This window comes from Hyperolius riggenbachi, chromosome 1, assembly GCF_040937935.1.
Source record: "Hyperolius riggenbachi isolate aHypRig1 chromosome 1, aHypRig1.pri, whole genome shotgun sequence".
Lineage (NCBI taxonomy): Eukaryota > Metazoa > Chordata > Amphibia > Anura > Hyperoliidae > Hyperolius > Hyperolius riggenbachi.
In genome coordinates, this window is record NC_090646.1 from 86,045,970 (window position 1) to 86,071,822 (window position 25,853).

Below are 25,853 nucleotides of genomic sequence, written 5' to 3' on the forward strand. Positions count from 1 at the left end.
CCGCAGCATAGGTAGCCAGGAATAAGTGTACCCAGTAGTAGGTGGCCGCAGCATAGGTAGCCAGGGATAGGTGTAGCCAATAATAGGTGGCCGCAGCATAGGTAGCCAGGGAAAGGTATAGTCAGTAATACCGTAGGTGGCTGCAGTATAGGTAGCCAGGGATAGGTGTAGCCAATAATAGGTGGCCGCAGCATAGGTAGCCAGGGAAAGGTAAAGTCAGTAATACCGTAGGTGGCTGCAGTATAGGTAGCCAGGGATAGGTGTAGCCAATAATAGGTGGCCGCAGCATAGGTAGCCAGGGAAAGGTAAAGTCAGTAATACCATAGGTGGCTGCAGTATAGGTAGCCAGGGATAGGTGTAGCCAGGATAGTTGCAGCTGGTATAGAGAGCCAGGTGAGGGGGGACACAGCGGCGGGGGTTAACAAATATTCACTTGCTGGGGATCCTGTTTGCATATGTACTTCTTTTTTCTTCCTGTCATTGCATTCAATCCTCTTGTAACCCCCTGGGCGCTGTTTCAGGGAGATGGAGAGCAAGAGCAGGAAGGAGAAAGAAGTAGGTAGTACACGTGCGCAGGACCCGCTGGCAAGCGAGTAACCCCGCCACTGTTCTGCGCCCGCCACTTTGTTGCATCCCCCTACACGCCGGTATCCCCCATGCTTGCGGTGCCTTTCTGGCACTGCAAAGTATCTAGTTCCGGCTACTTTATTGTAGCCGGAACTGCTACATTCCGGATCCGCAACTTGTGCCGCCTTGTGGCCACCGCAGAGACCCGTACTGTCTCTTTGCGGGACCCGGACCCCCGGACACTTGCGGACTCGAACCGCAAGTGTGAATGGGGCCTTAGAAAAGGATTAAGCCCGTGCCTGGGTCATATTTATACAGAGTGAGAGGTCATTAAATTAGAAGCTGTGTGTTTGTTTCATGCAGTGAGAACTTCCCTTTAATAAAGGCAGTTTATAGGTGATATAAGTAAATAAAACACTCACTGTAGATGCATGCAATGCGACTGCAATTACACAGCCAGGATTTTGCATACCACACTAAGCAGCCCTCACTATGATCTGATATGACCAGGGGAATGTAACACTTGATAAACAGCAATATTGATCCATCTAATACAAATTTGCTGGATTATTGCCTCCATGCCTTTCCTTCAGGTGAGTTTGTGGTCGGCTTTGGCAGAAGTAGCAGCTTCTGCTTACAGACTAGGCCCAAGGCACTCACCTTGGTTGCCTTGTGCTTGATCTGGCTCATTTTATAAACCACAGAATAAAACAGATCATGTGAAAGTGGAATCTCATTTCCTAAATACTGTTTTTGTCAAATGTAAAAGAGGCAAAACATTAACTGTATCTAAAGTGATGGGATGTATTTTTCGCCTGTTCTCTTTAGTCATGGTATTTGTGTCTTTACCCAATCAGGTAGCTCCAGAGACAAAAGCAGTGATGAAATGGATGAGGCAGATCCCCTTTGTCTTGTCTGGCAGTCTACACGGGGGTGACCTGGTTGTCAGTTATCCCTTTGACTTCTCCAAACATCCCTTGGAAGAAAAGATGTATTCTCCCACTCCAGATGAGAAGGTAAGAGCAATGGGCTGTGCATGCTACTTAAAAAGACACTGAAGCGAAAAAAATATATGATATAGTGAATTGGTTGTGTACTATGAATAATTACTAGAAGATTAGCAGCAAAGAAAATATTCTCATACTTTTATTTTTAGGTATATAGTGTTTTGTCTAACATTGCATCATTCTCTAATATGTACAGATTACACAACACTCCGCATTCAAAATGATTCTTTCAGAGCAGTCTGTGAAGTAATGACCTCTCCTCTAGCAGAAGAAAAGTAAATAGTCCAGGAACAGTTGAGATAATAAAAGTCAGATAACAGCCCTCTCCACGACTAACTTAGTTGGAGAGCTTAATGGCTTGTTTGCATAGAGATAACAACTGGAGTTTCTTAACTCTTCCTGTACTGGAAACAATTAGACTGATGTATCTGATCTTAATGTTTTATTTCTTAGCTGTGCTACACATACAAATCATAATATCATAATTTTTTTTTCGCCTTAGTGTCTCTTTAACTGAATGGCATTATTATTATTATTATGTATTTATATACAGCTGATATCTTCTGTGGCACTTTATAGAGTACATAGTCATGTCATATGACAACTGTCACATGTCAACTGTCTCCCCTTAAAATGCATTTACTATAAAATAATTCTTAGCAAAACATACCACCCAAGCGAAGTCTAATTGGTGGTGGAAAAAAACAAGGTGTAGATCATTTCGTTGTGATTCATAGTGATAAAGTTATTGGCGAATGAAAGGAAGGAGTGGTGAAAATTGCTCTGGTGCACCCCTCAGTGAAGTAGTTAAACAGACTAAAAAAAATGCCTCTGGGGGGTACTTACCTCGGGAAGTGGAAGCCTCTGGATCCTATCGAGACTTCCCCCGTCCTCCTCCGTTCCATGGTGGTCCCTCCAGAGGTAAGTACCCCCCAGGGGCACTTTTTTCTGTTACAGGTTTTCGTTAAGCAGCGCTTTGCTTTTTACAGGTGAAAAATAATAGATTCTGTTATATTATAAAACATAATATGTATTTCATTTTCTCACTAGCTCTCGTATTCCTTCTGCTTCAGGTATTTCAGATGCTAGCGAAGACTTACGTTGCTTCACACGTCAAAATGTCGGACAAATCCACAGAACGTTGCGGGGGAAATTTTGTCAACAAAGGCAGCATAATTAATGGTGCGGAGTGGTACAGCTTCAGTGGAGGTAGGTTTGCCTTGGTTACAAAATCCCACATTTGTGTAAACTTTACATTAGCAAATGTATGTTAAGGAATCTTCGCATTTATCGATTTTGCAGTTGGATTCTCGGCGCTTTTGATTATTTCGCTCAAATCTGCCAGAAATTTGTGTCACAATGGGCTCTATTCACAATCAGGCATGCGGTAAAGGATTTTGTACCGCTAAATTACCGGCAGCAGTAATGTCCGCATTTTTTCCACATTCACTAAAATTTGTCCGCATGTTTTCTGCATGTGGGTATATTGCGGAAAAAAGATAACAGGTGTAAACAGGCATTCAAATTAAACATGCGGAAAAAAAGATGCATTAAAAAATTGTCCCCCCAAAATTTAATTTAAGTCCATCAAACACAGCATTTAAGCCTCCAGACTCCATTTAAGTCAACTTGAAGCAAATTATATCACCAGCTACTTGTAGGTGATAAAAAAAATTCGGTATTTAAGGCACAAATAATGCGCCCCTTTTTCATTGTGAATTTGGATAAGATAGTCGTCCTTTAAGTCATTAAACAAAATCAGGACTGTTTTGAAAAAGTAGCACCAATTTCCGAAGGGAACTACACAAGCTTAGAATGAATACCTCTATAAGTAAGCTATTACCTCCCAAATAGAGTAAAATGTATGTGAAAGGTCCAGGCTGGCATAATGACATCTACCCTGTCTTTTACTAGTTGTATGGAAAGGGTGCTGGACTTCCATAGTGTAGCGATCCCCCAAGAGGCTCCCATCAGCAGAAATCTATATAGCTTGAGGAAGGCACTCAGGACATCTGAGTTGAGGGCAAGAAGTAGGGCCTGCTGTATGTTCATATACATCCGAAAAGGGAAAATCTGCAACAACAAATCCCTCCATTCCAGTGGCATAACTGCAATTCATGGGCCCCCCTTCGAAACTTTGATGGAACCCCCAATGTTCACACCCCTTCCCTTGCCTCCCCTTGGTGCCCTTCACGGCCTTGGGGCCCATCTCATAAGAGTCATAAAACAAGTGTATGGCGAGGAAAGGAACAACGTTACTTAAAAACAGATTGCATCCTTATGACTACCTGCATGAGAGTGAAAGCCCCACTAGTGGGATAAAATACACACCCAGCATTCAAATAAAATGCACCTGTCTACCACTGGAGGAGGTTGGTTTCCGTAATGGCTTGCATGCAACTTATTAGGTACTCATCCCTCCCACTGCAAAGAAGTCATCCCCTATGGGAGAGGCCCTATCACTAAATAATCCTAAATGATGCATATGCATAGCCTTGGTGCGCTACCAAGTAAAAATTAAAAATTGCGCAAAGGTGGATCAGGGCATCACCAGGCCGCCTCCAAATGGCCACCAATCAGAGGTGCGCTGAGCCCCCTGAAGAAACTACAAACGTTTGTGGCCATTCGGAGGCGGCCTGGTGATGCGCTGATCCACCTTTGAGCAATAAAACAAGTGTAGCCCTGTTTAGTAGAAGGGAGGCATTGTGGCAGCTCTGGAATGCAACATATTGTGGCTGGCACTGCACTACTCCTCTCTCCCTCTCTCCTCTCAGTGATAGGCTGGCTCAGTATTACAGGTAGAAGCAGAGTACCTCTAAGGCCACACTATGATGCCCCTCCCACACACAATCTTTTAGCAGTCTTTGCAAAGGGACATTTTCCAGAAAGGGGGTGTGGCAAACCAACAAAACCTGGCTTTTATTGCACGAGTAGTCAGTTTTTATACATTTTTTCCTGCTACTCTGTTATAACTTCATCTGCCTGTGCTGAGTGTGTGGTTTTTATTTTTACTTCAGGGGTCTGCTTTAAGAGTGTGAAGTGTCATTCTTACTCACAGAAGGAGGGACAACAACATTCATATTAAGTTCAAGTTATATACAACCCTGTTTAAAGGAAACCTGAGATGTGTATTTATACTTTCTGGGAATCCCTACAGCCCCATGAGGTGCATGGGGTCCCTTGCCATCCTCTCCGGGGGTTATGTTCTTTTATAATCCCGCTCGGTGATATGGCTGGCTGTGCATGCAACACACACATATTGCTCACTCCCAGCTCTAGCAATTTCCTACCTTTATCTGGTCAGCGGGTGCCTGTCAGCCAATCAGGTTATACAACCTTTGCCTGTCGTACCAAATCTAGCAGGAATTGCATAAATTAGGCAGCATTCAGGCGGGAGGCTTTGGTTGGACGTAATCATAAATGATGTCGCCATCAGGATCGCCCTGTGCAGGCATCCCTCCCACAGGGGTCCCTCCCTAACCACTCACCTGTCACCCGCATCCTGGAAGCTGCAAAAAAAAAAAAAAAGAATTAAAAAAAAAGAATTTAAAACCACAAACACTGGTTCACATGACAGTTGGGGGCTGCGCATGCACCCCCTTTCTCGCTTTCTGCCACAGTAGCACGGAGGGGGTACGCACGCGGTCCGTGCATGTGCAGAAGCGCACGACTGGGGGGATTACTAGAAAACAGAGTGGCCGGAGAGAACGGCAAGGGACCCCACGTACCTCCTGGGGCTGGAGGAAGGCCCAGGTAAGTATAAATACACCAAGAAAATCCATCTCAGGCACCCTTTAAGGAAATAGCAACCCCCCTGTTTTTTACTCTCTTCGCATATTTTGAGTAATTTGTATGGGGAGCAGGAAAAAAAAGGGCGCAGGAGAAGGGTGGACGAAAAGGGTGTCATTATAGACTCTAATGCAATTATTGTTAATACGGCGAAAAAAACAGAAAGAAGGGTGCCATGATAAATATCGTTAAAACATCAGAACATTAAAGTTTTTGAAGTAAGTTATCGTTTTAGAAGCTTGCAACGTTATAGTTTTTGTCATATTATTTCGTTTGTATGTACATATTTTATGTTCTCAAAGATATTATACTTTCTAAGTGAAAAAGGGGGTTTCTGCAGAGGGAGTGGTTAGGGTTAGGCAACACCAGGGGGAGTGGTTAGGGTTAGGCACCACCCGGGCGACGGTTAGTTTTAGGCAACACCGGGGGGGGGGGAGGAGGGGGCTAGGCGCCACAGGGGGGGGGGGGGGATGGGGTTTAGGGTTAGTCACCGACAAGGGAGTGGTTAGGCACTGGGGAGAATTGGAAGGGTGGTTAGGCACCACCAGGGGAGTGGTTAGTTTTAGGCACCACCAGGGGAGGGTTCTGTGTGAGAGTAGGGTTGGGTTAAGTTGTATTGTTGAATTACCGAACGATTTTTAACGTTAATATATTTTGGTTATTATTTCCCGTCTGTTTTAACAACGGTATTGATCGTTAACCAAGTTTGACAACAATGTTTATCGTTATCAGATTTCTTTATCCATCCGGTGCCATTTCGTTATCCAGCCGGGCCCTTTTTTCACGGCGCCCTTTTTTCCGTGCACGCTTTCTATGATATGTCAACGCTGGCTTCATGCAATCCTCTTCTCTTCCAGGAATGTCAGACTTCAGCTATCTCCACACAAATTGTTTTGAACTCACCCTGGAGCTGGGATGTGAGAAGTACCCGGTTGAGGACGAACTGTATACGGCCTGGCAAGACAATAAAGAATCTCTGCTGAGCTTAATTGAAATGGTACAGTGCGCAGTTTTTATGCATGCTGAGTTATGACACAATATTTCAGCTGTCTGTCAGTTCTCAGTCCATGTGAATGCGGCTGGGGCAGGAGGGGGTGCGCTGCGGGACGGAGGGAAGCGGGCTAATCACCGATGCGGAGGAAGTACTAGATTGCTCCATTCATGGACTGTCCTTGCTTGTTTGTGACGTTCAGGCCAATGTACAGGGCAGAGGAAGAGGGAGGGGATCCAGTAATTCAAACCTTTATGGAAAAAAAACAAGAAATCACCATGTAAGGGAAACAAATTCCAGATACAACCTGTGTCATTATTCTTTTCCTCGGCCTGAATACTGCCAGTCTAACATTCCTCCGCACCATCGGGGATTCTATTTCATCTCTTTCCAAATAGCATCAGTTGTCAGAGAGACCCCTCTCTGCAATGAAAGCTACAGCATACTTTCACATCGAGTTCCTGTGACATGCTCATTTATTACGCACCACCCAGGCCTGAAGTGCAGGCCGTTCTGCTGAGGTGTCCACTCAGGCATTGCTTCAAAATGCAATGGCTTAAATCCACGTGCACAAGGGGATCAGAGATGGATTAAGATGTAATGGGGCCCTAGGCCAAGTAGTAGATTTGGGGCCCCCATATGGTCCTTTTGGTAAGCTGAAGTGGAGAGAGGTCAAGGAAGGTGGCTGTTGGGCCCCTTGACACCGACTAGGTCCCAAGCACCTGCCTAAGTTGCTTGCTGGATGATCCTGCTCTGCATGGGATAGACGGGCCAGACTTATGAAAGCTGCGATAAGAGGCAGTATAAATCCAGGTAATTCTGTTTACAAAAAAAAAGTGCCTAAGAGCGTGGAACTGCTATGTCCTATTAAGTTTTTACAAATGCGTTGCCAGGCAATAGCAACAGTGGTCGCTGGATGGCAATGCTGTGTATAATCCTGTCATTTTATGGAATTTAGGTTTAATGAATATGTCAGTCAAGCTATCCGATTCTTTGATTAAATCTCTAATTCAGAAGTTTATAGGACAAGAACTATCCTATAAGTATCAGGCAATCAATATTAAAAGTGGAGCGATAAGTATCGGGCAATCAATATTAAAAGTGGAGCGACTGAAAGCCTGCTTAAAGAATATAAAACTTAGCTTCTAATTGGTATGATAAAATATGGTAGTTATTGGGCTGACAAAACATGCAGGTGCTGTGTAGACAAGAATCAAACGAAAGTGCAGACAGTATTTGGGTTGAGGGGACGGCAAAAGATACCTTTGGCACCGGTGCACTATGATGGACGGAGATGCAAAGGACCCACCATACATACAAACATGCAGCACTGCTAGTATTGCCTCATAATCTCTAAGGGAGGTGTCTGAGAGGGTCTTGCACGACTGTTCTGAATGTTCTCTGCTATAGACAGTATACTGTCAGTGATAATCCCTCCAAACCATCCTTATTGCCCTATACATATAAATACATCTCAGATTTCAACATGTTTTGTTCCTAGAGGGGCTTCGTCAGGGGACAATGACATTGATTCATGTGCAAAAATACAATGCAGTGAAGTGCAAAGTTCAGTTTGTATGCTGATAACTTGAACAAACGAACAGAAAAAAATATGTTATACCTATTTAATTCTGAATCCAATGATACTTTGTGGAATTTTTCTTTGACGGAACAACTAGATACCACTACCCCCACTCATATCTTTCCAACATTGTTGGAAATCACATGGACTAGTTGGATAGCCAGAGCAGTTAATGTGTACCAGAGAGGAGAAGTGTCTCTGGTATAATGTTTACCTGGGGCTTCCTTAACCTCCTTGCCGGTTATCCCGAACTCAGTTCGAGGTAACCTGCGCAGGAGGATTTCTCAGGCCCCGCTGGGCCGATTTGCATAATTTTTTTTCCTACACGCAGCTAGCACTTTGCTAGCTGCGTGTAGTACGCGATCGCCGCCGATTCGCCGCTACCCGCCGCGCCGAGCCGCCCCAGACCCCTGCGCAGCCTGGCCAATCAGTGCCAGGCAGCGCTAAGGGGCGGATCGGGATTCCCTCTGACGACCATGACGGGATTTCCTGCATACTCTGATCGCCGAAGGCGATCGGAGTGGGTGGGGGGATGCCGCCGCTCAGCGACTATCATGTAGCGAGCCCTGGGCTCGCTACATGATTTAAAAAAAAAAAAATTAAAAAGTGCGGCGCTGCCTCCTTGCCGAATTTTTTAGACCGGCAAGGAGGTTAAGCCCCCTTGAGGCTGCTCGTCCCTCACCATTTCCCTGGGTGACTCCTGTCACCTGCAATTGTCCCTGAAAGCCTGGACGAATCGCTCTCTGTCGCGCATGTGCGGCTGTCCAGGCGCGCTCCCCCACCGCTCTCCCGTCCCTGGAAGCTATCTGTTTCATACCAGGTAAGTATGGAGCCTGAGACACTTCTCGTCTCAGGTTCACTTAAAGTGCATCCGAGATGAACTTTTACTCATTGCATAATTGTGTTCCTTTCCTATTGTTTATAGGGCATTCCTCAAGCCGAATACTTTTTTGTTTTAATACTCTAATTCCCTATAAACTAAACAAACCACGCCCACAGGTTTTCAGAGCCAAGGCACTTTCAGACAGTAGCAAGGGCTCATGGGAGCTCATTCTGGGCATGCGGAGGAGGTGGTGTTACTAGCCATTGATATCAGAGGCAGTTGTAGGAGGAGGGGGGATTAGGTTTTTTTGCTCAAGATGCAGATAAGCTTGCCTGTGTGTAATGTTTACAAACAACATGGCTGCTGTCATTGTATCACAGGAAGAAATAATCATATTCTATTAAAGATTTTTGCAGCTAGATTTGCTGTGTAAACTATCTAAACTTTAGGTAACATATATAGACAAGTTACCGTACTTGTTATAGTTAGTTTTTCATCTCGGATCCGCTTTAAAAAAATAAAATAAAAAAATGGAGTGTCCTTTGTGTGATGTAGGGGCAATGTCTGGTGGAGCACTTGGGTTACTTGGAAAAAATCTTGTACAATTTTATACTGCCATTTGATCACTTCCCAATTTCCCAATTTCTAGCTGACCTAATTAATCTGTATCACATGGGGATTTATTAGCTGGTCACCAGCCTTTGCTGCAGGGCTTACACCACAAGCAGTGGCTGCAGCAATCATGTTGCTTGTTTTTTGTCTACAATACTTTCAGTGTATGAAACAGAGCAGGTTAGGATGGAGGAAAAGCCATGAACATGAAACCTATACTGTATCTGGGAAGATTCTGGTAGATAAGTACTTTACATAGTAAGTGGTGATCCAAACAAAGATGTCTTCATGACCTGCTCTTAGCATCGGGCATATACAGTATTTAATTGTCATTAAAGGAGAAAGGTTCTAAAAATGTCTTGCTGGCTTTTAGATTGGACAGACCGGCTTCCAAATTCCATATTCATTTGTCCATGCCTGCTGTTAGAACAATTTTCCCAAATATGGACTCTTTTCTAATAAATTTCTTTTCTATTATTCGCTCCCATGAGCCAAGTTAATGGTGTCATACCTAAGCCCACATATTCTAATAATTTTATGGTTCACAAAACATTGCATGATACAAAAAAAGTGGCTGGATAGTGTACTGGTTAAGAGCCCTACTTTTGACATGAGAGACCAGGGTCAGTACCTATTGAGTAGGAAGTCCTTGGGCAGGACTTTTGAACACTGCAGGGTGAACCCTTGAGTGCCCCCTTAGTAGCTGCAGCTCTTGAGCACTTTGAGTCCAACAGGAGTAAATCTTAGGATATTATAAAATGTCTTAACATGTTTGTTAGGATACAAATTGTTTTCTGCAACCTTGCAGCGAAGTGGCTTTGGTTCAGCATACTAAAATTTAAAGGATTCATCTTGAATGTGTTATGCTGCAAGGGAGACCATGCACTTTTTCCACAAATCCGGCCGTTGCTACAAGTTTATTACAGCCGTGATCATGTTGGTTTTTTATGCCCACCACACCAAATTTTTGCGGTTCTCCTTAACGTTTTTGAGTAACTTGCCTAGCCTTTGGTTGGAACCTGTTCAGCAGGGCTCGATTTACCATAAGGCACTGTGCCTACAGGCGCCTGGTGATAGAAAGGCGATTCACTATGCTCCTTGAGTGCCTCCCTCCCTCCTTCCCTATGCAACTTAATACTGAGGGTACCTCTGGCTACCTAGTACAAAGGGGTACCTGTAGCTACCTATGACTGATAATGGAAGTAAGGGAGAAGTGACAGCTGGACCAGCTAGCACACTTGTGGTGCGGTTCAGCGGGGGTTTGTAGGCTCGCCAAGACATCTGTGCCAATAGGCTCCTGTGACGTTAATCGAGCCTGCAGTTCAGACAACTTTAGTGAGCAGCAGCAATTTAGCCAACAATTTGGATGGGTACCTAGGTACTATACTGTCTACAAAAATAGACTGCCTTCTCTTTTTTATTGCATGTGACGTGAGAGTCTTTTTTAAAGGAACAGTAAACAGTGAGTTCCAGCTTGTTATGGTGGGAACCCAGCCTGGAGGAACATTGGACTTGTTCCAATTACGGACTGTGACATAGTTTATCTCCTTATATACAGTATAAGATTGTGAGCGCGATCTTTGACTGAGATTGTTTTTTATATATTGCAATGCACAGCAGTATTAGGATCGCGAACTACATTTGCAATTTTATTGATTTTAGTTTTTTAGGTGGATATCCTAAGCACAGACTTTTTCCCTTTCTACATTAGTGCTGCTGGCTAGGGATGGCCCTGCTTACATGGAGAAGCATGTGATCAGTTTGATCAGCTGATAGATTTGCAAGGATGACTTCCTGGTTTAACACATGATCAGAACCAGCAAATCAGAACCTTACAAATCTATCAGCTGATAAAACTAATCACATGCTTCTCCATGAGTTCTCCTAAGCAGGGCAATCACTACTGCTGGCAGCCAGGTGCACTGGACCCCCTAGTTCAATATCTTGTAACTCAGGAACAGTGCATTGCACCAACATGGGGCATAGTGCAAATGGAAGCCAAGATTTTTGGTTTTCCAACATTATGTAGATTTCAAAAGGCTAGTAAATATCTTTTAATGTACATGGGGGGAAGTTCAAAAACAAAAATCAAACAGATACTTAAAGGGGTTCTCTTGACCTTTTAAAAAACAAAAACTGCCACTTACTTGGGGCTTCTATCGACGAATAGAAGTGTGGCTGAGCAGCTGTGGCCGCGTGCTCAGTACAAACTTTACCTTTACTGGTCCTGCACAGCAAGCTCCCAGGGCCGCAAAGCCACACTTCTATTCGCCTAGTTAGACGAATAATTACACCAATGCCGGCGGCGGGGAATGGCGCATCGGAAGATGACGGTGCGGGACATTCCAGCTGCAGGGGGCTGATAGAAGCCCCAGGTAAGTGGCAGTTTTTGTTTTTAAAAAGGTCAAGAGAACCCCTTTAAAGAGACCCTGAAGCAAAAAAAAAAAAAAAAAAAATGATATAATGGATTGGTTGTGTAGTATGGATAATTTTTTTTTTCATAACATTGCATCATTCTCTAATACTCTAATCTAAATGATTTTCCAAAGCAGGCTAGCGAACTATTGAATTGTCCTCTGGATAGAAAAAGAAAATTTAACAGCTGACAGTTGAGATAACAAGCTTCAGAAGACGTTGAAAGTCGTGGAGCTCAATGGCTCTTTTGCATAGATAACTGTAGTAGCTTAACTCTTCCTGTACTGGAAACAATATTAGACTTGTGTCATTTCTCCTAATGTTTTATTTCTTAGCTGTACTACACATACAAATCATTAAGTCATAATTTTTTTCACTTCAGTGTCTCTTTAAAGATAGGAAAGGCTCCAGGTACTATAAAGCCTTCCCATTGCTTTCACGGTCTGATTCTTCCAGCGATCGCTCCCCCATTCAAATCCCCTGCCGAAGGAGGCTTCGTAAGTCTTCGGGAGCCCAACTTTTCCCAAAGACGGGCGGCTCTGTACTGTGCATGCATGAGCGTGCAAGAGAACGTGCTCGTGCAGTATGGAGCAGCTGTCAACTCGGCTCCCGAAGACTTCTGAAGCCTCCTGCAGCGGCACAGAGTCAATCGATCAGTGACAGCGCTGGAACGAGGGGACCGTGAGAGGAGCGGAAAGGCTCTACAGGACCCAGAGCCTTCCCTTTCCTTAGGTAAGTATTGTCTTTTTTGCGCTTCCCATTAACTTTAACATCCTTAACGGTAATTATGAGTTCAGCTCGGAGTGGAAAAACCAAGCCAGGAGTGTTAACCTCGAGCTGAATTCGTGGTAGCCACTGCGAGGTCTGTGCAGAGCAAATGCGCGCAGTGGGCGTTTTAACTCACCTCTCGGGGGATCCCGACGTCGGCCGTCATTCTTCTTCCTCTCCTTCGAAGATCTGTTCCCCCCCTGGTGAAATCGCCGGCTGTTGTCATGACGATCTTGCCGGGAAACAGCCACATACACGCTAGCGGTGCAGAGCGTCTGAGGTCAGCCACTATGCGCCTTCGTGACGTCAGACAACGCCGCCGGCGTGTATGCGGAACCCGGCGAGATGGACGGAAACCGCATGGAGGCTGACACTGGACAAGTAATGTATAAATGCACTACACACTGCATTGTCTCATCGCTCGTTCGCAAGTAGCCCGCCGTACCGCCGCGCAACCAACCAACCTCGGCCCGACATTTTCCAACATGTGCGATCGACTGGCCGGCCAATTTATGTCCCGAAATTGGTCACTTTGTCGGTCGGGCATGCACTTGGCAGCACTAATTTTCATCCAATTCGATTATAATAATCGAATTGGATGGTCGATTGGTTGGTTGGTCGCCTAGTGTATGGCCCCCTTAAGATTTACCTGCCAGATAGATAATTTCCAACATGTTGGAAATTATCTATCTAACCATCTATCTGCCTAGCAATTAGGCATTGTTCTACTCAGCAGGAGATAACCAGAAGACCATGCACCAAAGATAATGACAGTCTCCACAGAAAATAATCTAAAGGTGGCCATACACTGGTCAATTTGCCATCAGATCGACCAACAGATAGATCCCTCTCTGATCGAATCTGATCAGAGAGGGATCGTATGGCTACCTTTACTGCAAACAGATTGTGAATTGATTTCAGCATGAAACCGATCACGATCTGTGGAGCTGCCGCTGCCCCCCCCGCATACATTACCTGATCCAGCCGGCGCGAGTCCCCCGGTCTCCGCTGTCTTCTTCTCTGCGCTCGGCTCCAGCTTCACTGAACTTCCTGCCGGGGGGAGTTTAAACAGAGGGCTACTGTTTAAACAGGAAGTAAGTGTAGCCAGCCGGAGCCCAGCGAAGAAGGAGTAGCGGTGACAGCGGGGACTCACGCCGGCCGGAGCAGGTAATGTATTGCTGCTAGTGTCGGTCGTCGGACATTCAAACGCCGCTATCGACTCACTCCCGACCCACCGGCGATCGAGCGAAATCTTCCGCGCGGACCGATCGACAGGAACGATTGATTTTGGACGGAAATCGATCGTTCTGTCAGCGTGATCGAACCTGCTGTATATCGGCAGGAAAATTGTTAGGTGTATGGGCCCCTTAATGCAGAAAATCTAATTAAAAATTTAAAGGGGCCCATACACTTTTCGATTTTAGCCATTGATCGATTCTATAGAATCGATCAGAAATCAATTCTATCAAATTCTCCATTCGATCGATTTGTGGCTGATTTTGATCATTTTCAATCGATTTGATCTATCTGACAGGATGGAAGATGGCCCATAGAGTTGCATTGGATCTAATTGTCCAATAATGCATTTAGATAGATTTTCAATATTTTCATTCTGAAATCTATTGGAAATCTGTTCCTAGAGTGTGGCACACATCAGATAGATTCCTGTCAGATTTGACTTGACAGGCATCTGACATAAATCTATCTGATGGTCGAATCTGCTGTAAATCTATAAGTGTATGGCCACCTTAACTGAAGAAGCATGCAAAAAATTGAAAGAATCATAATGCCCAGGGGGTTAAACAGGGGGTCAGTCAAAGCTATTAGATGGTATAATACGTAGCTTTGGATGTAATAGAGGCCAAAAAGTAAATATCAAAACAATGATGAAAGTGAGTGTAGTAGGAAGTAATGACGATGATATTTTTCTGTGTTTACTTGGGCTTCCTTCCACGACCCGATAATCATTTGGGAGGTTAATGGGCATCTGACTGAAGGTGGTAAGAAACTGGAATTTTGATTGATGTGAACGACTCTGTGTACACAGTAAAATGTGGCCTAATAAGTTGACAGTGTAGAGATATGGGAAATAAATATTTTTTTTGTCTTCTGGCCCTTTTTGAAAAAACAAAAAAAAAGTATTAGAAAAAAGATGCTGAAATATTTTTTCTTTTAATGTACTAAGTTATTGCTGTTTTACAACTTGCGTAAAGCTAATGTAAACATCTTATTGAAGTCTAATCGCAAACAGACATGCTCTCGTATCGAGTTACATCTCTGGGTCCTGTTTTTTTTTTTTTTTTATTCATCCCTTTCGCTGCCTCCACAAAGTCTAGACATGGTTTGAGGTTTATGATTATGACCGACCATTGTCCCAGATTCACCGACCATATTTAATTCCGTAATTATTAACTGCTACTGGGGATGGTCTATCTATTATGAATCTTGTGTTAGGGTGCTAAAGGTTAAGTGATGTTTCATGTTATTGTAACTGGAGTTGTAACTCCAGGGGAACCATTTTGGAAAATGTGCTCAGCACATGGAGTATAGATCACCGCTGGTCACAAGTGAGATGTCAGCGTCGCCGGGTCGATTTGCATTTCCCCTCGCTTGCATATTTTGGTTAGTTAAATGGTACATGCAACCAGGTTAAGCGCAGAAGGATAGACGCTCGCTACGTGAAAATAGAGCTTAATGATTTCCTTTAGAGAGGAAAAGAGGATGGATGTAGTGAGGAAACGCGTTGGACAGCCGAGAATTTAAAGCTTTTACCTGCAGGCATTTGAAATGGATAGCTTTTATATGGAGAAATGTTCCCGCAACAGCCAGAAATAAGTAATAACAGATATAGTCACATGAGTTTTCATATATTATATATATAAAGAAAAAAAAAAAAGAGAAATGTCTATTACTCACATATGTACGTGAGGCTGCATATTTGCCTTAAAGGAATGTATATTTTTTTAACTTATGTTTCATTTATTCATTGTGCTTAGCAATGAAAAATAAATTTTTTCAAACTTTTATGTATGTCAAAGTGAATGGGAACCGCATTTAATAAAAAATGAAGCAAATACTTACCTAAGGAGAGGGAAGGCTCTGGGTTGTATAGAGCCTTCCGTCTCCTCTCTCGTTGCTCTCTATCCTGTGCTGGCTCCCCCCGTTTCAATCCCCCACCGAAAGGGTATTTGGAAGTCTTCGGGAGCTGTGTCCTCCCGAAGACGTGTGGCTCCATACTGCACAGGCGTGAGCGTGCAAGAGAGCGTGCTTGCGCAGACTCAGTACAGGGCCGCCCTTCTTCAGGAGCACTCGGGCTCCCTGATGACTTCTGAAGCCTCCTTCGGCCGGGTAAAGCAGTATTTGACTAAATTAGTAAAATACTGCTACCGGGCGAGCCAGCACTGGAACGAGGGGACCAGGAGAGGAGCGGGAAGGCTCTATAGGACCCAGAGCCTTCCCTCTCCTTGGGTAAGTATCTGTCTCATTTTTTTTAAATGTGGTTCCCATTCACTTTAAGGGCATAATAGATTTAATTTTTTTTGTTATTATGGAGAAGCGTGAGCAGAAAAAAAAGAAATTGTCAATTCTATTGCAGATGACATTGGGCTTGATTCACAAAAGAGTGCTAACTTTTAGCACGGCCGTTTTCGCGCGAATTTTCGCGTTCGCGCGCAATTAACCGGTTTCGCGCGAATTTGCGCGAAAACGGCCGTGCTAAAAGTTAGCACTCTTTTGTGAATCAAGCCCATTGAGTTGACGCTCAAACGTGCAGTGATATTACTGCGCACAGACAGCGCATGGCAATATTACCGTTACTACCGGCAGTGTGTACAGCGAGTTATGCTATTAGCTTGACCCGCAGTACTAGAGTAGCGCAGCCGTCACTACGGTAACGGACATTACTGAATGGTGTGTGGTAGATTGTCTATTTATTAATATATACACCCAAGCAATTAAGAGTTTTCAATCATTTTTATCATAATTGAGGAAAAATTTAACATACCGTATTTCCCCGAAAATAAGACACTGTCTTATATTAATTATAGCTCCAAAAGATGTGCTAGGGCTTATTTTCAGGGGATGTATTATTTTTTGGGGAAACACTGGTCGTTTTCCTATACAAAATGTATATACTGCATGCCATGCTGAAACACAAGCAGCATGTACAGAGCTTGTGGTTTGCAGATATCAAACATCGGAATATTCAGAGTGGGAGGGGAGGGGATGGGGTTAAGCAAAGCAGCAAGATGCGCGAGATATACTAATGGATATAGTGTGATCTTCTCACTCTTTGAGATATGGAACAGTCTCACCCGTCTGCAGCTGTATCTTCAGGTGCATAGACACACCCCACTTGTCAAATCAGCCAGAACATACACACTCCATGCAAATAGGGTCCTGGCCCAGATTTTTTACCATGGACCCAGTGCTAGAAGGAAAGAGTGCTATCCACTATGCTGACCATGCAATAGTCCTTGGACTAAGATGAGATCGATCGGCGATCGAGAAAAAATCTTCCGCACGGACGGATCGTCGGGAATCGACGGGAACGATCGAATTCGGACGGAAATCGATCGTTCTGTCAGCAGTGTGCGTGGCGATTTCACAGCCGATTCGATCACTGTGATCGAATCGGCCGTATATCGGCGGGAAAATTGTTAGGTGTATGGGTCCCTTAAGGGACAGTTAGTGACCAATACTATGTAAGAATCCTCCAGAGAAAACGCGGAAACACCGCCGCATGCGCTTCTGGCAAGGCGGCGGATTCCACGTCCAGCGTGACCACTGATGTATGGACTCACTCGTCTTTGTGTCTGCCTGAACACGGAGGAACCGCCGCATGCGCTGGTGGCATGGCGGCGGATTCCGCGTGCAGCACAACAGGCATTTCACAGCAGGGTTCTGGTGTGGCTGGGAGCTGTAGTCCACATAGGTTTAGGTGGACGCGCGCGCTGAGAGGAAGAGATTTGTACCAGTCAGTGGGGGATCAGCTGACCAGGCTGGTCAGCTGACGCCAGAAACGGTTTCCATTGGTCCAGCACTTGGGGGAGGCGCTGGAGAGCGCTGAACTATATATACTGGTGGCTGGGCATTTGCTGGTTGTCTGCCGTTGCGATCACTACGTGGTAGCACTCAGACCTTGTCTGTATCTGTGTTATTAGACCAGTTTCCAAAGGTGTTGATGGCCAAGGATCTCACACCTTAGTCTAGAAATTCTGTTTTCATCTGTATTGTTATCTAGACCAGTTTCCAAGGTGTTGACAGCCAAGGAACTCACACCTTAGTCTAGGAATTCTTTACCATCTGTATTATTCGTATTATCTAGTCTAGTTCCTGGAGTGTGAGAATCTTGAAGCTCACACTTAAGTCTAGGCATTGTTGATTATCTGTTATGACTTTCTGCATTCCTGACCATTCTCCTGATCTCTGATTTTGTACCTTTGTCTTTCTGATTCTCTGTTGCCAAAACTCGGCTAGTCCCTGGATTCTGAATCTGCCTACTGTCTCTGTACTTTATCTGTCCGTGTGTTAACGACCTGGCTTGTCCGACCTCGAGAACTATCTCTCCTGTTAGGAGATAGTTCACAGATCTGTCAGTGACACTCCACTTGGTGTCACTCACGTTCTGTCCTTCCCACTCGCTGTCTGACTCCTCCCCCCGGGAGAGTTCAGTCTACGGAAGGAACCAATTGCCAAGCAGGATTCATATCTGCTCTTGCACCTGCCTTCAGTGTGTGTTCCTCAAAGTATTACTGTTGCACCAAAACACTCTTGTCACTCAGGTGTCCGGAGGTTAGAGATATATCTGATTATCGGTGATACTGCAGATCATCAATAATCTGGTATATATCTGCATTCTCGGTGATACTGCAGATCACCGGTAATCAGATGCTCTCTGTGTTACACCGATCGTTACAGGAAGATGTCAGAGCTATACTGTATGAATACAAAAGAGATTATACATTTAGATTATACACATCCCCCCTCCCTTTTTTTAAACTGCCACTGTAAAGAAAATAAAAACATTACAAATTAATTTAGAGGAACTGTAGAGAAATCACATAATGAATATAATTGCTTATTTTTTTCAATATTAATTTATAGATTATTTAGTCAGTGTTTGCCCATTGTAAAATATTTCCGCTCCCTGATTTACATTCTGAAATGTATCACTGGTGGTGACATCTTTAGTCCTGCCAGGCGATCTGTACGGAATGTTCGTTACTGAGAGTACTATGCACAGAGGCTTGCTTGGCAGTTGCTTGCTTGGCAGTTGGAAAAAGCCGTTATATCCCACAATGCAATGAGGTTCACGGACATCAAACTGTCAGAACCATGGCCATGACATCACAGTGTGGGTGGGTTTCACCACAATATCAGCCATACAGAGCCCACTGCTGATCTATTTGAGAAAAGGCAAAGTTTTCTCGTGGGGAAGGGAGTATCAGCTACTGATTGGAATGAAGTTCAGTCCCGGGTTAAAGTCCCTCTTTAAGATAATATTTTATTAAAGGCACGCAAAGGAAAAATAATCGTGCTTGACCTTTGGCTTTAACTAACAATGAAGACATTGATAGAGATGGTGGCCTCGGCGGAGCATTGAAGGCTCTCAGTACAGAACATTAATGTTGCTTGTGGTGAGCTTTAGAAGAACCTAAGTACTGCAGTTTAGACCACCGAGCTCCTTCCATTTTACAGCTCTCTGGTGAAAATTCTACTTGGTGAGCACAATAAAGCCCAATAAAATCCATACACATTACACATTAAAGCTTTCAAAGATTGGAGATTGAGCGTGGAGACAGCAGGGGAGTCTAGCCGGCATACAAGCGGAGCAAAAACAGAAGGCTGATTAAATATGGAGATAATGTTTAGTGAATTACTCCAGATACTGCTCAAATTTGCCAAGACCAATCAAGGATTATTGTAGGCAGATCCACAGCAGGTCCACTTACCAGGACAAGAAGTCGTTGCCGCATCGATTATCTCAAAGTTGGATGAAACAGTTTCACATAATCATTTTACATCCTTGTAAAAGGTTGTTTAGGCAAGTGCAGTACTTAAATAAAGTGTCTGAGATGATATTAAAAGAAAAAAAGTTTTATATGCTGAGCAAAAGGGTCTAGTGCAGCTAACTTTATTACATTCACTCAAACTAGACAGAGGTGGGCTTAATCAAGAGGACCGCTCTCAGACGTGTCCTGAATAACTGATGTCAACCTCTCCAGAGTTCATTAAATTAGTTCTTATGAGTTTAAAGGATACCCAAAGTGACATGTGACATGATGAGATAGACATGTGTATGTACAGTTTCTAGCACACAAATAACTAGGCTGTGTTCCTTTTTTTCTTTCTCTGCCTGAAAGAGTTAAATATCAGGTATGTAAGTGGCTGACTCAATCCTGACTCAGATAGGAAGTGACTACAGTGTGACCCTCACTGATAAGAAATTCCAACTATAAAACAGTTTCCTAGCAGAAAATGGCTTCTGAGAGCAAGAAAGAGATAAAAAGGGAAATGTCTTTTCAGTGAGGGTCACAAAAGGAGGATTTGCTAAATATTGATTTCATTTCTTTTTTGTGGTGCCCAAATTTATGCACCTGTCAAATTTTGTTTAAACAATTATTGCACAATGTCTGTAAATCCAATAAACTTAATTTCACTTCTCAAATATCACTGTGTGTGTCTCCTATATGATATATTTACCTGACATTTTTTATCGTAACAACCAACGATTTATACAGGAAAATCATGACAATTAATAAGGTTGCCCAAACTTTCGCATCCCACTATATGCTGTGCTCCTTTTCTTTTTTCCCTGCCTGAAAGAGTTTATAATTAGCTATGGAACTGACAGTTTTTCTCCAGTCAGGCCTCAGTCGGCTCACTGATAACAAATTTCAGCTATAAAACACTTTCCTAAGCAGATACCTGGGCTTTTTATTGTGAGAGGAAAAAGATAAAAAGTTCAATAGTTCATGTATTTTCTCTCTGGGACTCTTGAGACGCTGCAATTGAGCGGAGACTATAAAACATTAAATCTGCTTTGTAAATGTTTATACATAAAATAAACCCTTGAGATATCTAAATGAGTAATTTTTAGGAGTAGAAGGACAGATCCAATTGTTTATCTCATTAGTTTATTTTCATCTCTGGTTCACTTTAATTTCCCTTATTTATTATTTTTGTTTTTAGGTACACCGTGGCATTAAAGGAGTTGTGAAAGATGAACATGGCAATCCTATTCAGAACGCCCGGATTTCAGTGAAAGGAATTCGCCATGACATCATGACAGGTACTCTTAGAGTTTATTCCTTTCAAGGTGATAACAGGCAGTACACACTAGAGCAAAATGGATCTTCCATGATGCATCACTTTTTGTACTGAAAAAGACAAGCATACATCCAGATCCTCTGGTTAAAGGGAGTCTAAAGTAGGAGGAATATGGAAGCTGCTATCTCCTTTTCCTTATAACCAATGCCTGGCTGTCATTCTGAGCTTTTTGCTTTAGTTGTTTTTAAACCAGCAGGGACAACCATCAGAGTTGCTCGGATACCCCCAATCTAGATTCGAGTGATCACAAATTCGACTCTGCCCACTTTCAAATTGACCCGTGATCACGAATAGAAACAGATATCCGACTCGAGTTCGGTTTTGAGTCGAATAACTGCATGTAATCACGAATCACGAGTCCTGATTCTAAATTAACCATAAATACTTACCTGTACTTTAAAAAAAAAGTTTCCACACCAATATCCTCGGAAATGATCCCTTGCCAATATCCTCTATCTTGTGATCTTCAATTACATTTTGATTGATCTCCGCCGGCCGCCGCCACACGTCGCTCCCCGCCGCAGCTCTCAGCTATACTAATTATAGCTGAGAGCACATCCGCCTATGCGGACTCATTGCCGCCGACTCTCGCTGTCCTCCCTGACTCCAACACCTTTCACCCTCACCCATATGGGTACACTGGGTGCCAGCATGGGTGAGGGTGATAGGCATGGGCAGGTGGCAATGCGTCCACATAGGACACTAGTATAGCTATACTAGGCTATACTAGCTATACTAAGCTGAGAGCAAAGCTTCTTTAATTTTCCCTCCAAGGATCCCCAATGGTGTCTTATCGACCAATGGGGATCCTCCTGATCCCCATTGGTCTGTTAAGGAACCAATGGGGAGCCTTGGAGGGAAATTTAAAGATGCTTTGGCTCTCAGCTATACTTAGTATAGAGGGAGAATGCGTCCTATTGCGGAAGCATTGCTGCCGGCTCCCGCTGTCCTCCCCACCTGTCCACGCCTATCACCCTCACCCATTCTGGCACCCAGTGCACCCATAGCTGCACTGGGTGCCAGCATGGGTGAGGGTGACAGGTGTGGGAGGCAGGGAGGACAGCGGGAGCCGACGGCAATGCGTCCGCATAGGCGGATACGCTCGCGGCTATATTTAGTAAAGATGAGAGCTGCGGCGGGGAACAACAAGTGTGGCAGCGGTGCGGTGGAGATATTCAATAAAGATGTAATTGAAGATCGCAAGTTAGAGGATATTGGCGTGGGACCTTTTTTTAAAGGCTACTTATACTGGGGACACCTATAGACCTGGCTACCTATTCTGGGGACACCCTATAGACCTGGCTACCTATCCTTGGGACACCTATAGGCCTGACTATCTAAACTTGGGACACTACCTAAACTGGGGGGTACCTGTCACTACCTGAACTGGGGGGCTCCTGTCACTACCTGAACTGGGAGACTCCTGTCACTACACAAACTGGGAGGCCCTGTCACTACCTAAACTGGGAGGCTCCTGGCGCTACCTAAACTAGGGGGCAACTGTCACTACCTAAACTATCCATGCCAGCCAGCCCAGCATCACCACTAGAGGGGGGTGGGCAAGTGGGGGTCCCCTTCTTAGTGGACTCCCAGATGCCACCATAACCCCTGTCCCCTCCGGGAGTCGTCTGCTCACCTCCTCCTGGGGAACCGAAGGTGGGGAAGAGCCCCTTGTCCATGGATTGACCATGGCGAGGTCTGTGCTAAATGGAACTTGTCCTGTTAAACCGCTGTATGGATTCTGCCACCATGCTGAAGATCAGTTCCAGGTTGTTGGCAATCTTCTTACAGCCTCCGCTATCTTTATGCAGAGCAACAATTCAATTCTGTTTTGAAGATCCTCAGAGAGTTCTCTGCCATGAGGTGCCATGCTGACCAGCATGAGAGAGTGTGAGAGCGATAACACCAAATGTAACACACCTGCTCCCCATTCACACCGGTGACCCTGTAACACTAATTAGCAGCATGACCCCGGGAGGGAAAATGTCTTATTGGGCAGAATTTTGACATTCTTCACTTGGGGCGTACTCACTTTTGTTGCCAGCCGTTTAGACTTTATTGGCTTTGTGTGGAGTTATTTTGATTGGACAGCAAATTTACACAAGCTGTACAAATTTACACAAGCAGAGGTGCCTGGCTCTTCTACTGACCACATATGCTATTGCTCCATTGTTATTGCCTGATGAAGCGGGATCAAACCTGCGAAACGCGTTGCATATTTGGAGTTCATAAATAAAATATATTGACTGTCTTTACTACAGTCGTTGTGTGTCTACTTGGAGGAGGTAAGTCCACCACTACCTCCTCTATTTATCAAGAATTTGTTTTTTTAACCTCATTTAGCTTCCTTTTATCCTTTTGGCGCCTCTGTTCTCCTGCATAACAAGCTGTACATTGACTACTTTACATTGTATTGAAGTGTCTGTCCCATGAACAGGGCATAAATGAATATTTGTTCTTTATGATTGTGCACATGTTGGGGATGATTTACTAAATTATCGTATCTAAATTATCATAAAATTGCCATGTGCAGACAGTGCGCTGCATTTTTCCCGTTATTTTTGCAAACAACGTAACTCGCACTGTGCCCATAGTGCAAATCTAATGACATACACAATGTACACATTGCTTCTATTACGCAACCTGTGCATTGTGTATACAAATTGAGTTGTGCTATATGAATCAACCTGTTTCGTGAAATGTTCATTGATTGGTATTTCTTTGTAAAAAGAAAAAATAGTGACTACAACATATACTGTACCCGGATAGCAGGTGCAAGCACTGATAATTTGAATATTAGACCTAAAAAGAAAAGCACAAACCAGTATATGGTGCAGCATATACTGGTTTGTGCTTTTCTTTTTTATTTGCTTGTGTTTGTGCATGGCTGCAATGCTACAGTACGATCCAGGCTGCACAGAAATGTGGACAGAGGAGCACATTATAAGCACTGAACTTGAATTAACTGGTAAGGCCTATGCTTCCTGTGCAAGCTGTTGCATGATTATTGCATGCAAATCCCTGCATATTGAGTACTGTGCATTTTGATATAGCTTAACACATTGCCTGTGCTCACTTGCTGAAGTGGTGAAAATAAAAAATGACTTCCAATTAGAGGTAGTCCACACTAGGTCCGGAAACGTATCCGTGGCTGCGTTTTTCAGCCCTGATGAAAAACGGAGTCCCGGATACTAATGTTAAAAATAGCAGCCAGCCTCACCCAAAAAAAACCGGATCCATCTGTGTTTGCGGGGACCCATTTTCAAAACTTGAACGGAAGGTCCGGAATTGCTGCATTTTTACGGATACACGGATGGGTAGTGAAAAGCAACGAGAAAACTCATCTCCATCTCCACAGGCAAAATAGCACCAAAAACTGATGAGAAAACGGATAGCCTGAACTTTATTATTGGCCCAAAAAATCCTCCCACTACCTTCCTAATGATAGAGACGTTTTCTGTTCGTTTTTTGGGGTAAAAAACTGAACGGAAACTGATGCACTTTTTATGAAAACGGATCATTTTGCGGTCTGGTGGTACTTCCCCTGATCCCGGACTGCAGCGTCCGTCCTGCAACCGTGCCTAGTGTGGACCTAGCCTTACTGTCTGAATTAAGATACAGTACATTAGTATACTTTATGTGCTTGGGTATGACAATTTCTGCTATAGTAAACTTCAAATATAGTAAACTACATTGCCCGCTACCTTGGAGTTTACTAAAAAGGGATTCAACTGTAGTTCTATTATTGATTTTTTTTTTTAATATTGTGTTATTGCATTGTATGCTATGTTCCTTCCTAAATATTCTTTATGGAACATCTTCTGTAGATGCTATTTCTTCACTTATTTATAACATATATTGTAAAATCATTCAGTATGTCCTTTTGGCCAACATTTTTCCTTTATTCCCTCTAAAGCTGAAGATGGAGATTATTGGCGAATCCTAATTCCAGGTGTTCACATCATTTCTGCTGAGGCTTTTGGCTACTCAAAGGTCACCAAAAAGATCACCATACCTGCTACAATGACTAAGCCTGGACGGGTTGACTTTGTTTTGCAGCGGGTAGATGTGAGTAAACGCAAGTTTAATAAAGTTATTCCAGAAGACATTTTTGATCGACCTGATCCACTGGACTCTTACGACCCACATGCCCAAGGACAACGAGAAACTGGTGAAGGGGACGAACAATCCCAAGACGGACAGAAACCATGGTGGTGGTCCTACTTTAGCATGCTTGGGCATAATAGACCCTTGTGGTTACTTAAAAACAACTGAAGATAACTGTGTATAATTTTTGCTGGTATTGTCCATATTTTTGCTTTTAGTAGTGTGAGGTTAGTTTGTAGATTACTATAGTAAGTTTTTTGTCTTTCTTGTATTTTTTCAGCAGTTCTGTTTTTGTAGGGAGCAATTGTCGTTGTCCAGTTTTTGTTTTTTTTTCACGGGATTTTAAATGATCTTGTAAAAAGTTAATATTTTTATTACAATGAGTACACAAATGTCATAATATGCCAAATACAGATGGAAAAGTTTTTAATAAACTTAATGTTACCAAAATTATTATTATTATTTCTGATAATGTAGCATCTAAATCGTCTATGAAGTTGTACACTATACAGTACAATGTAAATAAAGTTACAATACAAACATGAGATACAGATAATGCACAATTGAACAGGTCAGGTAATAGATTGCACATCTGTAGAAAATACATACCCACATTACACAGACGTGATAACACACTAGGCAAGCTAGCCATAACATTTACCTAATGTGTCTAAGTCATCCTAAAATAATCCTTACATTTGTATAGCGCTTTTCTCCTGTCCTGGACTCAAAGCACCCGAGAGCAGCAGCCACCAAGGGCGCACTCAAGAGGCCATCTTGCAGAGTTAGAAAGTCTTGCCCAAGGACTTCTTACTGAATTGGTACTGACTCTAGCCAGGATTCAAGCCCTTAACCAGTACC

The 25,853-nt window shown here is 43.6% G+C and overlaps 1 protein-coding gene across 3 annotated transcripts in view; it reads left to right on the plus strand.

Annotated features, from left to right (window-relative positions):
- CPZ (carboxypeptidase Z) overlaps positions 1-25,442 on the plus strand; it is an 89,605-nt gene extending 64,163 nt beyond the window's left edge. For all 3 annotated transcript variants that reach the window (XM_068267115.1, XM_068267107.1, XM_068267099.1), the window contains exons 7-11: positions 1,425-1,583; positions 2,648-2,783; positions 6,221-6,360; positions 20,748-20,847; positions 24,802-25,442. In XM_068267115.1, the coding sequence (XP_068123216.1) occupies positions 1,425-1,583; positions 2,648-2,783; positions 6,221-6,360; positions 20,748-20,847; positions 24,802-25,160 (894 nt within the window). In that variant the 3' untranslated portion in view covers positions 25,161-25,442. The remainder of the gene's footprint in view (positions 1-1,424; positions 1,584-2,647; positions 2,784-6,220; positions 6,361-20,747; positions 20,848-24,801) is intronic.
- The last annotated feature ends 411 nt before the right edge of the window (positions 25,443-25,853 follow it).